The 15,321-nt window shown below is 40.3% G+C and overlaps 1 protein-coding gene across 9 annotated transcripts in view; it reads right to left on the reverse strand.

Moving 5' to 3' along the window:
• Positions 1-513: 513 nt before the first annotated feature.
• The window catches only part of FBXO38 (F-box protein 38), a 56,330-nt gene continuing 41,522 nt past the window's right edge, over positions 514-15,321 (reverse strand). For 5 of the 9 annotated variants that reach the window (XM_045437866.1, XM_045437918.1, XM_045437884.1 and 2 more), the window contains 8 exons: positions 13,322-14,056; positions 8,216-8,316; positions 7,907-8,009; positions 4,985-5,151; positions 3,476-3,621; positions 2,737-2,840; positions 2,095-2,208; positions 514-1,125 (listed from right to left, as the gene is read on the reverse strand). In XM_045437866.1, the coding sequence (XP_045293822.1) occupies positions 947-1,125; positions 2,095-2,208; positions 2,737-2,840; positions 3,476-3,621; positions 4,985-5,151; positions 7,907-8,009; positions 8,216-8,316; positions 13,322-14,056 (1,649 nt within the window). In that variant the 3' untranslated portion in view covers positions 514-946. The remainder of the gene's footprint in view (positions 1,126-2,094; positions 2,209-2,736; positions 2,841-3,475; positions 3,622-4,984; positions 5,152-7,906; positions 8,010-8,215; positions 8,317-13,321; positions 14,057-15,321) is intronic. The other 4 variants (XM_045437902.1, XM_045437910.1, XM_045437927.1 and 1 more) reach the window with 2 other exon arrangements.

Consider the following 15,321-nt stretch of genomic DNA (forward strand, 5'->3'; position numbering starts at 1 on the left):
AGGCCATCTCATGGTGACGAGGTATTTGGGGGAAATTCTGCTCTTCTCACTGTTCCGTCACGTAAGAGTTCGAGTTGAACATCTTGCAGCCACTGAATTTTAGAAAAAAAGAGATGAGAAACTGGATTACGCTGAAATCTTAGACACAAATCCACACATTCCTTTTCTGTACAGTAGCTGCTGCTACTCTTTGAAAAGAGGGATTCAGATCCAAGGCCAGAAAAAAGTTTTTAATAAACTTTTATTTTTATATTCAAGATAAAGCATATACACAATTGAATGTGGAAATAAATAACTAGAAATGCTTTGGAAACTTCCATTTCCCCCCTCAAACTCAGTTTTTTTTTTTTTTTTAAACTCATGAATCTTTTTATTTCATTTTAAGAAATACGGCAACTATAATACTAAGGGGAAAAAAAAAAAACACCATTTTGTACACAAACATAAAGTTGCCTCTGACTATTGGGTTTAGTTGGTTTTAATCATAACACAAAAACACACAAGACACAAAAAGACTCTTCAACAGATTTACTCAAACAGCTTTGCTCGAGAAGAAAAAGGCACAGATTTAAGGGGATGACAATGATTATCAAGAATATAGTAAATTGGGGGCTCAGCCAAAAAGTGACACTTTATGAACTAAGTCAGGAAAAATGAACGAAAATGAACGAAATGAACTCTTTCCAATTATCTGCCTTCATTAAAATGAATTCTTAAATTAAATTGTATAAACATATGATATAAAGTTGGTACTCAGGAACTGTCTTTGTATGTTTTCTTTATGTACAAATCTTTGTATACAACTTCAGTGTTCCTTGTACATTTCCTATATACCAAAATGTGCCAGGGCTTCCAAACTGCATGCCCTGAATCCCTGTGGCACTCGCCGGCAGCTGAGCCACCCAGCGGCTTTCCGCCTGAATACCTGGAGAGTAGGAGGAACCAGTCAAATGTAGTCATCTTCAACCGGCTCCCCATTGACGTCACAATAGTGGATAAAAATTGCCACTACTCGCTGAAACACACCCTTCTTCATTTGACGCATCTCCGAGATTTCCTCTCCTATTGTTTCCATACAGATGTCTGCAGACAGCTGCCCTTTCCTTCGAGGAGCATAGATGGTGCCTTGGAAATTAGAAAGTAAAGGGGAAACACGTAAGATTACCAGAATCATTTGGAAAGGCCCTGATTAAGCCGGTCCATGAGATATGCCTATATCCTGTAATGCGATGGGACGGAAATACGTTCAGCTCTTGAAATGGGTCCCCTTATTACAGACATGCCATGTTTGGTGCCCAAGACAGCATGCATGATTAAAGGCCCAAGCTGACAATGCACCAGACAGGTAAGTCATGTATACATGTACGTGTAGTTTTTCAAATCTATTCCTTCATCTCATATATATATATATATATATATATATATATTTTTTTTTTTTTTTTTTCAATGTTTATTTGAAACACATTGAAGATGTGAGAGAGAGACACAGAGGGCGAGCAGGGGAGGGGCAGAGAGAGAGGGAGACACAGAACTCGAAGTAGACTCTGAGCTATCAGCACAGAGCCCGATGCAGGGCTCAAACCCACAAGCCGTGGGTTCATGACCTGAGCCGAAGTCGGACGCTTAACCGACTGAGCCACCCAGGCGCCCCTCCTTCTAAAATGTTTTTTAAAAACTTCCTACAAATGGGTACTCAAGAGTGCTAACACTCAGAGAAGAACTATATTCAAAAGATCCTTTCATATAATTAGCATAAATGGAACAATTTCAAGATAATATAGTTGACAAACTCTTAATAAAGAGCAAGAAAATTATAAACATTTAGGTAATAAAAATATCTAGCTAGAAAAATCTGTCTCAAGGACTCCTGCCCGCCAACCTTCATATATCCCTAGTAAATCAACTGATTACTGTACAAATTTAGAGCTGCTGTTTGCGGGGGGAGAAGCAAACGCTAACAAAAAGCAAATAAAAACAATTATACGGGAAGCAGTTACAGGCTACACTGCTTTTAACTCAAACGAAGTATGAAGCATCTAACACAGCAGGATATACTCAAACTGGAGAATACAAATCAAGTCAGGTCATAATTACTTTCTTCATCGTCTTCAAAGTCATATCTGGCGAAGCTGTTGGGTTCTGCTGCCCGCAATGATCTCAACCAAGGGAAGTCAGAGATCATGGAATACGGAGCTCCATCCACAACCCCTGAAAGAAGATGACACGTTAACAGCGCTGCGGCCGGGGCAGTAAGGACGGGGCCAAACACGGTAGTGCCCTGTAAGCACAATGTAAAGTGTGCTTTCATTCACGATGGGCAAAAAAGGGCTGGACCAGGAAGGGTCCATTCTAATTCTAGCTCTGCTGCTATTTGGTCATGTGACCTTGGTCACCCTCTGGTTCCGGGAAAAGCCTCGCTTTCTCCCTCTCTTTATATAAAATGAAGAAGTTGAGACAGGTGCCCTAAAGTCACTTCCAACTCTCAGACTATACAGCAAGTTTAATTTTCTTCTACCTTTTGTGTTTCGACACTGCTTCTGATTAGGTGGGGGATGGCAAAGACTCACACAGGGAGAGCAGGGTTTATCTGGCCCCTGCTACCTGCAGACAGTCAAAACACCCGTCACCTTGACAAACTATAAGGCTCCCACTCCTCTCTTCCTTAGGACCTGTCTCTCCATCTAGTTAGTTAACCAGCTAGTTAATTTAGCTTCCCAGCCATTTGTAAATGCTCACCTTCTAAAGTATAGATTTCTCTCCCCCACGGGTACTTGGGGTATTTCTTTAAATCATCCTCACTTCGCGTGGCTTCAGGGAAGAATTCGTACTTAATGAGCTCTCTGGAGGCAACAACAACAACAAAAAAATTAAAAATTACAAAACCGGAAATAATGTTGGGGTGTGGGGTAGAAAGGACTGTCAAAATTGTATCAGGCCTAGATTCTAGGGAGCATCTCAAACAAAGTATTAAATAGCTAACAGAAGCAGAAGACTAGAAGAGGATAACATATCTAGTCAGTTCAAAGTTACTTTCTTCACTAGCTTCAAAATCCTATCGGGGAAAGAGAGAAAGCCACTCTCTAACCAAATGTTTGTGTAAGGTGCTTAATAAAACATTTATATAACAAAGGCATAAAAAGTCTAATTTTCTGATGATACAAAATGTCACAGTTTTAAGATCTTTAATTTTATCTCTTTTCCATGCCCTAAGGCTAAAGGAATGAAGTCAAATGTATACGTACAGTCTGTTCCTGCAATTTTTCTCTAAGTTCAGAAATAAAGTTACAAATACGCATGCCTGCTTTTAAGTCCCCATTTCCCTCAGTTTTTTTTTACATGTTATATTTCATATGTTTCAATGCCTGAAAAGCCCAGACAAGTATCATTTACAATAAAGAACAACTAGGTTGTGTTTCTGGGAACCCCTCCCATAGGCAATGACTGAAAAGGCCTCCAGGAACCACAGATTACTTACTGATTGATGTTTGCTATGGTATCCATCCAGCTGCGGATACGCACTTTGTTCCGGACATTGGGAGGGTTACTGAACTCGTGGATAATACAGATGTGATAGGGGTAGGGACCACTAAAGAGCTTCTGTTCCAATGTTAGTGTGTCCACCTGGGGAAGACATCACAGAGAGGGCTTTGGACAAAGGAAGTGAATACCTTAGAAATCTAGCTCCTTAGAGCATGAACAATCTTTCTTCGGGACCTCAGTTTTAAAATCTTGGGCAGATTTGAAATTCAAATAGTCACATTCAGTCCCGAGCACAGCTGGCCATGTGGGGAGTGGGGCTCAGCAAAATTTTTCTACCTGGCAATCTCCCTGATTTCCATCTCATGGTCATATTAATATAAATGCCCACTAAAGCAAGGAATCCAGATGCAGGTAAGTGACCCCAGGAATCCACTTCGGAGTATGTCTTTCACAGGTGTAGGTACTGGCTGGGTCAGAGCTGCGGATGTGTAGCGTTCTATCCTCTATCCAAACTGGCCCACTGCCAACCCTAATGGCAGAACACATTTCCTTGCCCCCCTTGTGGCCTTTACTCACTTGCTTTCTTCTCATGGAGTGCCCTCTTCCCCATCTCTCTTCTGCAATCCCATCCTACCATCTTAGTGGCATACGTGTCTACTCCTACCAGAAAGGCAAACTTCTCGAGAGAAGGATGATGCCCTGTGGATTTTTCAGCCCCCAAAAATTATAAACAAAGGATGTGTTTGTTGAAATGAATCTTTTGGGGCCAGGCTCAAACAGTGACTACAACAATTATATACTATTTCCTTTAAACTTTATTTTGGCATCACACCAAGCAGAGTCTTACGTATGTTTGCACTTTTTATCTCCCTCAGTGTTACTGAGAAGTAACTGACATACATCACTGTATAATGTAAGACATACAGCAGGACAGTCTGATTTACCTATACTGTGAAATGTTAACATAATAGGTTCAACTAACATCCATCTTCTCATAGAGATACAATAAAAAGAAAAAATTAATAAGGAGGATAGGAGCTATCAAAGGATTGCTTACTATATGCAACTGTTCTAACACTACGTATATTAATTTAACTATCACAGTAAGTGCAGGTTTTTAGTCTAATTGTATAGCTGAAAAAACTAAGGCAAAGCAGCTAAGTAATCCGCTTCCTGTCAGTGAATGAGAATGTGAATCAGGCGGTCTGAAACCAGAGTCTGTGTTCTTAACGAGCAACTTTTAATAAGTACTTCAACGACTGACCTCATCCTGTCGCTTGGTAAGAACCCACAAAAATCTAACAGAGAAGCATTAATGAGGAAGACTGGCAAGGTGGTCTAGTATGGCTAAAAGAACTGTGTAGAATCTAAAGAATCATGACCACGGGTTGAGCCAATGACTAAATCCCAAGTCCAAAAAGGTGGGAGACTTAAAAAAAAAAAAAAAAAAAAAAAAAAAAAAAAATCACTGCAACATCCCTCAAAAAAGAGCAGAGCTCGTTACCTGCTGCATCGGGCGGAGGTATATGATGCGGTTTCTCTCAGGAGGCATCCGTAGGATCTGGTCTAGTACTTGATCCATATTCAGTTTCTTGCACTGTGCGTAGTCAAATCGATTTACGATTGGTGCATTTTCTACTTTTAAATGTTTCAGTACCCTGCACCTGGTAGCTACAAAATGGAAACGATAAGCTCCATGAATAGGTCGTACAAAGTAATATAGCAGTCAGTGTACCGCCCACTTGGAATGATCTTTGGAGGACCGGGCAGACTTATGTTAGCAAAAGATGCCGCAGACATGAACATCTTTAACACAGGTCAAGTACTCTCATAAAGTACAACTAACAGTTATCAAAGTGATTTGAAAATGTGATTCTGCCCTGTTCAAAAGAAGGTGGTCACCCTCTCCCACTGAAGGAACTTTTTCCTAAGATTTTACTTTGAGGAGTCCACATTCCAGAGAATGACTCTGCTTAACCATACAAATTGTTTAGAAAGGATTTACTGAAAAGAATGAATGATGGTAACGGTTAAATTTTATGGGTAATGTTCAAATAAACCTAGAATAATTTCCATATATTATTTTACATTCACCCACAGGAAATGAGCTGAGTTGATTTCAATTCCTATCATAAGTATAAAAAGAAAACCTTAAAAGACCCAAAAATATTTGGATACTTTGGTCTGAAGCTGTATAGTTCGATGTGGTAGCCACTAGCCATCTGTAGCTTTTTAAATTTCTATTAACTAAAATGCAGTAAGATTAACAATTTAGTTCATCAGGCATTAGCCACAGTTTGAATGTTCAATAGTCACATGTGGCCAGTGGTTACCATATCAAACAGTACACATACAGAACATTTCCATCACTGCAGAGAGTTCTATTAAAAATGCTGGCCTGAGGGATGTCTGGGTGGCTCAGTTGGTTCAACGTCCGACTTTGGCTCAGGTCACGATCTCACAGTCTGTGAGTTCAAGCCCCACACCAGGCTCTATGCTGACAGCTGACAGCCTGGAGCCTGTTTCGGAATCTGTGTCTCCCTCTCTCTGTTCCTCCCCCACTCATGCTGTCTCTCTCCTCTCTCTCAAAAATAAACAAACATTAAAAAAATATATTTAAAAAAATGCTGGCCTGAAAACACGATTAAATATTCTCCCTGTTTAACATGTAAAGTGTAGGATTATAAAGAAAAATAACTGTTATATAATAAATACATTTAACTGCAACAGTATGCTCAACTTCAGAAAAATATCCCTTTCCTCTATTTTTAACCTCAAAGTTCATTCTAATCCAATTTTTACTATGGACTTCAACTTAGTCCAATTCAAGAGACAATCAGAAGAGATAAAACCATTATCAAACTGATACACTTGATTTCTTTAATAAGACACCTCATGATGTCCTTGACCCAGATGTCCCCACCTCTCTGTAACCAGCTTGATGTCAGAGGGCTGAGCCAAGTCTCTGCCTTTCTGGCTTATTTTCTCCTTCTGTGACCTGGCAGGAAGAAGGGCAAGCAGGGCAAGGGACAGGAAAGGAGGAAAAGAGAGCGAAAGGGATGGTGATACAGGTTTCAATGTGCACCTTTAGAGAAGATATGGGGTGAATGAATCATCAGAGTCAGGCGTCAGTCAGATTCTCCAAGAGATGAAGAGAGAAACGAATGAGAGGTCAAAAAGCAGCAGAGTCCAAAGGCTGAGAGGAAGATTCCCAGACCTCAGAGCGGGGAGCACTGCCGGGGTTGCCCTGCTGTTATCACCCCTGAGCTTTTGATGTGCCCCTACTGTGTTTTACGAGTAGACAGTCGTTCAGTAGACAGTCTAAAACTTCATCGGCTGGAATGGAGTAAAGTACCACTCTTAAGGGTGAACATAGGGTCTAGAGTTTTCTAGAATTCAGGAGAGAGGTAGTGTTTATTTCTTAGTTTTATCTCTTCTTTCTGGGATTCTCCTCGTTTATGACAAACTGGTAAGGATCACCTAGCTTTGTTTACTACCAGTAACATAAAAGTGCAAAAAAAAAAAAAAAAAAAGGAAGCCCCTAATACTGCAATACTCATAGAATAAAAATTAACACCTGGTAAGCTTTTAGAGGTCAGACCCTCTACTACGTGTACGTGTACATATACACATAGACACACACATGTGCACACACATCACTGCACTTAATCCTCACAAATATGTGTTTATAGGGTAAGCATAATTATGCACACTTTACAGATTGAAAAAGATGAACACAGAGAATATAGAACTTGTCCAAGGCAACAAACATGTCATAGCTTCATAATTCCACACGGATAGATATCAAAACTATAATTTTGAGTGAAAATGGAAAAATGGACATACTATATATCTGAAATTATAAAAGCTCACACAAGTTAACACCCTGTTATTCGTTCAGAGGTAAATATGTACGTAAGTAAAGATGGACTGGAAACACGCGGACTGAGAAGAAAAGTGGGGCCTGGACTAAAGATATTATGCCAGGAACTGAGGTGATGATCAACCACGTCAATCAAATCTACAGCCGTTAAGCACCTCAGGCCCAGTCACCAGTGCCCACAGAACATGAACACAAAAGCTGTCCAATGTCCTACAGCTTGGCAAATGGTAGGGACAGGACTCAAGCTGAGATCTACCGGACTCCGAAGCCCATACATGTTGTTAATCTACTCTGTTAGATCAAGTAACAATTACCATTTGGAGGAAAGCAGAGGAGAGGCTATTTTATAAGAAGAAGCCTCTGCACACGGTCCCTCACAAATACTATGGAGTAACTGAGAATGACAACAAGGACAGAATGACAAATAACCCGACGTAATGATTCCTTGGAAAAAATAAAGAAATGCTATTGTAATATTTATGAGTCCTTAATTCTTTAAACTCATTCTTGACGCTCTTGTATGACCCAGGCCTTAAGACATACCGTGGATGAACATCATCTTGGGACAGTCTTTTAGCACTAGATCTGTGATTCCACAGTTGGTCATAGTGACTCCAACAAGATTTTTGGATTTTAATACGAGGACCTACAAAGAGAGAAACTTTAAATGATGTATCTTTCTGCAGATGTTTTTTTAAAGCTTAAATGTTTTCACTGGCACAAGCTACGAAGCAGCTGTTACCAATTTCTTCTCTTTTAGGGCAAAAAAATTGTATGTATAAAGATGGAATCTGGAGTCATTATTCAGGACCTTGGCTAGACTGAAAGTTAAGCGAGGGTTTTTTTCTTCACCTGCACATGGTCATCCTCAATCACAGGGTCGCTGGTACTGGTGGACTTATCTGCTGTCCGTTTCCGCTTCATGGCATGCCGTGGCTTTGTTTTGGCAACCTCTAGAAAAGGCAAGAGGAAAATCCAAACTTCAGCTTTTAGCTCTCTTTCCTCCAAGAGAATGCGCTCAACTGCGTATGTATGAACTCTGTCAAGGTGCCTCTCAAATCTAGGACTTGGTTCCCAATAGAATATAATCGGATTATATCCCAATAGAACATAACTGCTATTTCCAACTGACTATTCCAAAACAACATCACCCTCCAGGATCTCAGACTTCCTGACATCAAATAGGATATCCCTTTTCATGCCTCGGCAATCTAGTTAACATTCCCATCTTTAGTCACTCAACTCATCCTAAAATACTGTTGGTGAATTAAACTCCCCACTTTCCTGCTAAACCACTTTAAATTACTAACTTAGTAAATGACTAACTTAGTAAATATGTTTCAAGGGCTGACACCTGTTCTTAATTTTATCCTACTCCATGTCCTGGTCATCTGCCACTGCCAATGCATCTGAAGCCAAAAATCATTCTAGCTCCTTCTGCCCAGAACACCTTTCCCTGGCCTCACTTTCTGAAATTCGATCCATTCCTGAAAGATCTAGCTCAAATACCACCTGCTCTAACAAATCACCTGGGTCCCCAAACCTTATAAATGGTTCTGTAATTCCCTGTAAACATTTCTCAACTTAAACCGAAAGCTCCTTGAAGGCAACAAGACCGCTTTATTTCACCTTTGAGTCAGTGTCAGCCACTAGCAGTGATCTAAAATGAACATTTACTGAACGAATTGAACTCAACGTTCACCGAAATGCATGACGGATACATAAATGGAGTAACAATAATGGCAAATATTTACTGAGCACTTACTGTGTGTCAGGCACTTTTCTAAGCGTTTTACTTGTATTAACTAATTTAATCCTTAAAACAGCCCTCTGAGAGAGATTATTCTCCCTGTTTTACACACGAGGAAATAGAGACATGGGACACCAGAAGAGCCTGCCGCCGTGGAAGGGTGGAAGCAGGAGGCAATGCCAGGCCATCTAGTGCTCGTCACTATGCTAGAAAACCTGTGGTCTCATTTATCTGCCAGATCCTTCTTAGTAAGGCCCTGACTCATTTACTAGTGTTGTTGTAACACATGATAGTTTAATTACGAAAGCAAGTGTTATCTTGATTTTATCTAAATGCAAAGTCTAAATTCATCTCTAAAACTTTAACAAGCACATATACATTCTAAGACAAGACACTAAAAAAAAAATCACCGTCCTCATTTTTGATAAGCATTCTGTAGCAGAGCATTTACTGCATGCAATTAGGTTGATCTTCATGAATTAAATCTCACCACACTGCTTTCATCCTACTTGGTAGTTCTGTAACCTCAAACGTCAACAGTTAGCAAGAAAGACAGGGAAACAACGTGCAAATACTGCAAATTCCCAGAGGCTTGGGTTAGAGACGACTCTAGGGATCTAAGTGCTTTTCTTTTTACACACCAGAACCTTTCCTCCACCATCTGAAATCTTTGGGAAATCTTACTATGCAAACCCACTGGAAGCAGCTGCTCTTGGTGAAACCTAAAAGGGAGCCTCAGAGTTCTACCCATCAATCTTCCGCTAAAGACCCTGAACCCAAACAAAACCCTGGGGTTTCAGAAAAAAGATGAGGACTACTGATCTAGCTAACCCACTAAAGGCCTTCTTCCACAGTATTCCTGAAGGAATGTCACGTAAAATCTCATCATCTTTATTGACAAGGAACCTGCTAAACGCAGCACATGTCACATGGCAGACAAAATTCATAACCAATAATAGGAACTGGTTTGTCTCCCAGTACCCCAAAAATGAAAACAAAAAACAAAAAAAAAAAAAGTCTGTTTCAATTCCTTCAGGACAATTTTGAAAGTAGAATCTTAGCATTCTCTTTTCATGATCTGATTTTCAAACTTTTCACCTTCCTGGATTGCTCTCTTTCCTCTCCCCTTTAATTGATCAGAACATGGGGTTCAAGGTTAAATTTCCTGCTCTCCAGAGTGCCCAAATTGGCAGTTCACATTTTCTAAGAAAAGTTACAAAACTGAGTCACACTTTATATGTAGATAAGCATCAAAAACAAAGGCTTCCTTCCCATGGTAAAAGAAAAAAAGAATTTGTCATTTTTTTTTTTCTTCTCATGCTTCCCTCTTTGTTTAGGAACAATTCACAGTGATTTCATACATCCACCAGCATCAACATACCTCATATGTTGGTTCCTACCACTTATTAAGTTGACAATTATTCACTGAGCCCCAAACCATGTAACACACAACGCTAGAAATTGGGAATAAAATTGCAAACAAGAAGACACTCTCCCTGCCCTCATGGAGCTCAGTCTATTGGAAAGACAGACAGTAAAACACAGAATTATGACACAGTATAGTTAACATTGGCATAGAAGATGCTACAGAAATACAGAAAACAAACCAATTCAGTCTTGGGATGTCAGGGAAAGAGGTTAGTATTTATGAGAACCATACCATATTAATCTTAAATGCTATTCTTTGACAATCCAATTAGTTATTTTTGTGATATTTATTTTATAAAGTATACAGTGAGGATACAAAGAGCAACTTACAGTCATTTATTCCGAAAATAAGAATTCACGACATAACTACGTTAGCTTCTAACAGAGTTTTAACACTACATAAGAAAACCAAAGTAAAAGCTCAAACATTTTCTTTGATAAAGTGATATTAAAAAATCCATAACACTCGATCAAGTTTGTTCTTTTATTAGTCTGTATTTTTCTCCTTAAAACTCTGAAGAGCAGAATGGCCAACAGATATCAAAAACATGCTGGATCAAAGATAGCAAGTTGAAAGCCACTCAAATAACTTGTTCTTTCCAAATGAGATCCAGATAATACTAAAATTAGCACTTTGACATTTCTCTGGAAAAGCTGTTACTGAACGTAAATGGACATTTGTACTGTTTAAAAAATATGAGGAAATCATATATCTACTGTACGATCAGCTACACACACATTAGAAGCCTTCTCAAATTGAAAAAAAAATCACACAAGAAAACAGATGTAATTTACCTAAAAAAGTAAAAATGAGATTTTTTTTTTTTTTTATTTCTAGAGAATGATTTCAGCTAAGACAAGTTCTAGTCCTGAAACAAGTCCGAAGGAAATGGTAAAGAGGGTAACAGAACATGAATGATTTACATTAAAAATAAAAACAAAACAAAACCCCCCAAAACAGCAGCAACTGAAAAGTTTACTCAGGGACAAAAGACAAAATGGGAGACAGAACAGTCCCTAAGTGGGAAGACTCCATGCTGTAAAAATGACAATTATCTTTCCAGTAGATCGATGTAATGGAATTCTAAACAAAAACCAAGATTTGCTTGTGGAGCCTGACAAAATCATTATAAAATACAACCATAAAAACGAATGAGACACGCATGACTAGCCAAGGAAATTTTGAAGAAGAAGAAGAATGAAAGAGGACAGAACACGGGAACAGAACAGAATGGCCAGAGATAAACCTAAGTATATGTAAAGTACGTGATAAAAAAGCATCTCAAAAGAATGAGAATGGAGGTCGATGAATAGTACTGAAATAAGTTAGTGACAATTTGGAATAAAAAAATAAAGCTCACCACCTGCAGGTTAAAATAAAGAGCTAAAATAAACAAATGAAAAACAAATCAGATGTAAACAATGACTGGAGGCATATTCAAGGAAGGTCTTCCACAGCAGAAAAATAAAGAAATCAGAAAGGGGAAACTTGTAGGTGTGACTTTACAACCATGAAAAACCATGCAACAAAAGGCATCGTCATGGGGAGTTTCTGTTTAATGGGCACACAGTTTCCACTTGGGAGGATGAAAACGTTCAGATACATGGTGGTGATGGTTGCAAAACAATGTGAATGTATTTACTGCCAAAGAAATGTATACTTCAAAATGGTTAAAATGGTGAATTTTATGTTATGCATTAAAAAAAAAAAAAAAAAAAAACCGGTATGATAAAACACTTAAAATTCCAGCTTGGGGAAGTATTTTCGTCGTACGCCAGAACTAGTGTCTGTAAACCGTAGTGAAATGTTGAAGTAGAACTTATATTTAATTATGAGTTTATGCTACTATGATGATTAGCACATAGTGAAGGAAGATCTCATATTTATCTTATGAAAGTTTGTTGTTTTTTTTTTTTTAGTTTAGCTCCACATGATTTGATAAGCTCAGTTCTATTTGGTAAACAAAAACACCCTAACTACATTCTGGAGCGGATTTTAAGATTTTAAAAGTGAGGGAGACCTGGAAAAAATTAAAATATATTATTATTCATTGATAGCTCTTCATGACTTAATAAAAGCAGGAGAGATTACTTAAAAATAAGGTCAGAAATAAAAACTATGGTTGAGAAATGTGCTTACCCCACCCAACCCAATGCCTTGACATATACATCATAAATATTAATGAAATTACACACATACATACATATATATATGTTTTCAGTGTATTTTCACCAAAAAGAATTCTCAGCTAAATTACCCACTTACCTGCTCATCTCTTGGCAAACCTACCTGGAAGCAAAACTAGATTTCAGGAAAAACTACTAAGTACTGCAGAGGCAGACAGAGGGGCAAACCCCTATGTTACGTTCCCCAGCCTCGGCAACTTGAGGTCCTCACCCTTTGGCTAAGGTTTAAAGCTTCACTGAGGGTTACGACTCCCCTCAGTGTGGGATGGGAGCAGAGTTACACGGGACTTAGACATCAGCATCAGTACTGTATTTAGGGTCAATATACACACAATCATATCTCTCTTAGCGGCTTGACTATTTGAGTTTTCCTGGGGTGGATGTTTTACAAAGCTCTTTTGCACACCTCCCTCCGCCCCCGCCCCCACCCCCCACCGCTGAAAATTAGTTCAAACTCTGCATGATTGATCACAGATCCCCCAACACACAATTCAATCCGCCAAACTGGCTTTAGGCAAGAAAACGTATAGAATGAGCTCATGCCCTTGTCAAGGCCTAACCTGCAGTCGCTAATCCTGGCAGCATTGTCATACCTGACTCAGATACCAGCGGTACATGGGAGAGTCTGCTCCTCGCCCTTGTTAGGGGCCTCCGAGGGTAGTCTTCATTAGACTGCACGTCACAGCTCTCAGGCTGGGAGCTCCCCCTCCTGTCCTCACCTGTAGCCCCAGAGCCACTCCCATTAGTCCTCTCATCATGTGCTGGGCCTGAAGACCCCCCTTGTGGCAGAGTCCTAAAGGAAAAGGCGGATCTCGTACCATCCGGGCCATTCACAACACAGGCTCGGCTGGTTGAAGGACGTTCCTCATCAGAACACCTGCTAGTTCTCCTTTGGGGTTCCTGGGGCCTGTGACAGCAGCATCTGGGGCAGACAGAACTCTCTGCATCTCCCTCCTCCATGGCCTCAGAGTCCTCTGACCCACCGGGGGAGCAGACACACTGCCTGGACACATCCACTTCTGAAGGGCTAGGCTCGGAAGAGCCGCCGCTGTTCACCGTCCTTACAAAGTCGGGGCTTTGAGAAGCAGTGCTGTGTGAGCTGGAGGCTCCCGCTGTGCTGGCGGTGGCGCTGCTGCAGCTGGGATACACATCCTTGTTTTTTTTCTTTTCAGGAATATCCCTAGCTGCTTTCATATCGGCTTTGATCTGCTCACTGGTGACCTGACAGCCTTTCTCACAGCTGCTTTCCTCGAGGGGACACTGCTTCGACTGGCCCATCTGATGGGAGCTGTACCTCTTTCGAAGTGGAGTCTTGCCTTTTCCACTTACTGCTTACAGAAAAAGAAGAACGGCCCGAGGAAAAGAAAAGATTTCAGTACAAATTCTGGACAAAAGGCAAGAGTAAATCTGGAACAGGAAACAACGTACACTAGTTTTCCTAGAGCATAATGGTGACATCACTCAGCTGCTCAAAAAACTCCCTGTGGTCTCTACTGCCTACCTGGTTTATTCTCCTCAGTTCAGCCTCCAAGGCCCATCATGATCTAATGCCAAACTACCCTTCTGGTTTCATCCCCTCTATATACACTCTACACGCTATAGCCCAAACCTGTCTCTCAACCTACTCTGCCTTGCTACCTCGGGGCCTTTGTTCTCACCAATTCTTCAGCCTTCACCTCTGTCCAATCTCTTCTGCACCCCCACCCAAAGCCCCGTAGTATATGCCCTGTAATATTACTGTTTAGATTTCTGACCCAACTCTTCGACCAGACTAGAGGTTCCCTAGAGAGAGAGGGGTCATGACGTCTTCATCTCTGCATCCCTCACTGCACTTAACATAGTACCTGGGGCACAGTAAGGCTCAATGAGTACATAAAAGAATACTTCAATAAGATTTTGTCTGGCTGACAGAAGATCTAGTTCCTAAATTCAGAAACTGAACTTTCTAGGAAACATTAGTCAGCTGGTCACATTCCTTTTCCTAAATTTGAGTTTCTGTAAAAGCCCCTTTCAACCACAGTGTGAAGATACCCGAATTTCTGTAAAGGAACAAAATGAGAATTGAGTAATCAGTCATTGGTTAGTAAACGATTTCAAGTCTAAAGAACCGAGCTTTCCACACAGAAGTGTGTATATATTCCCGGTTCAGTGTTAAATGTATACTGAGCACTCAAGCACATTAAGGTGTAGGGTACCCAAGGGAAATTAGTGGACAATTTGTAAAAACCTCATCCTTTCTCATAGTGGTAAGCATGTGGTTCTGAGAAACAGAAGGGAAGGAGAGACAAGGAAGAAGAGTGAACTGAAGGTTAAGACAATTATAGTTTCTTGGTGAGGAAAAAGGGTAGAAGGCTGTTGACTAAGATACAAAGGGAGGCAGGGATTGTAAGAACACACTTCAGGACTCCCTCAAGCACCACACTAGCCACCAACATTCACTAAGCACACCTCGACAGACTGTCAACTGGGGAGTGGTTGTCTCCTCACTGTTCTGGATGCCTCGGGGGTCATCCCCCATGTGAGGCCCAGGCCTCTCACTAATCCCTGGTACCCTGATGCCACAAAGCCTCTACTGTGGAAGTAATCCTCACGT

This window comes from Leopardus geoffroyi, chromosome A1, assembly GCF_018350155.1.
Source record: "Leopardus geoffroyi isolate Oge1 chromosome A1, O.geoffroyi_Oge1_pat1.0, whole genome shotgun sequence".
Lineage (NCBI taxonomy): Eukaryota > Metazoa > Chordata > Mammalia > Carnivora > Felidae > Leopardus > Leopardus geoffroyi.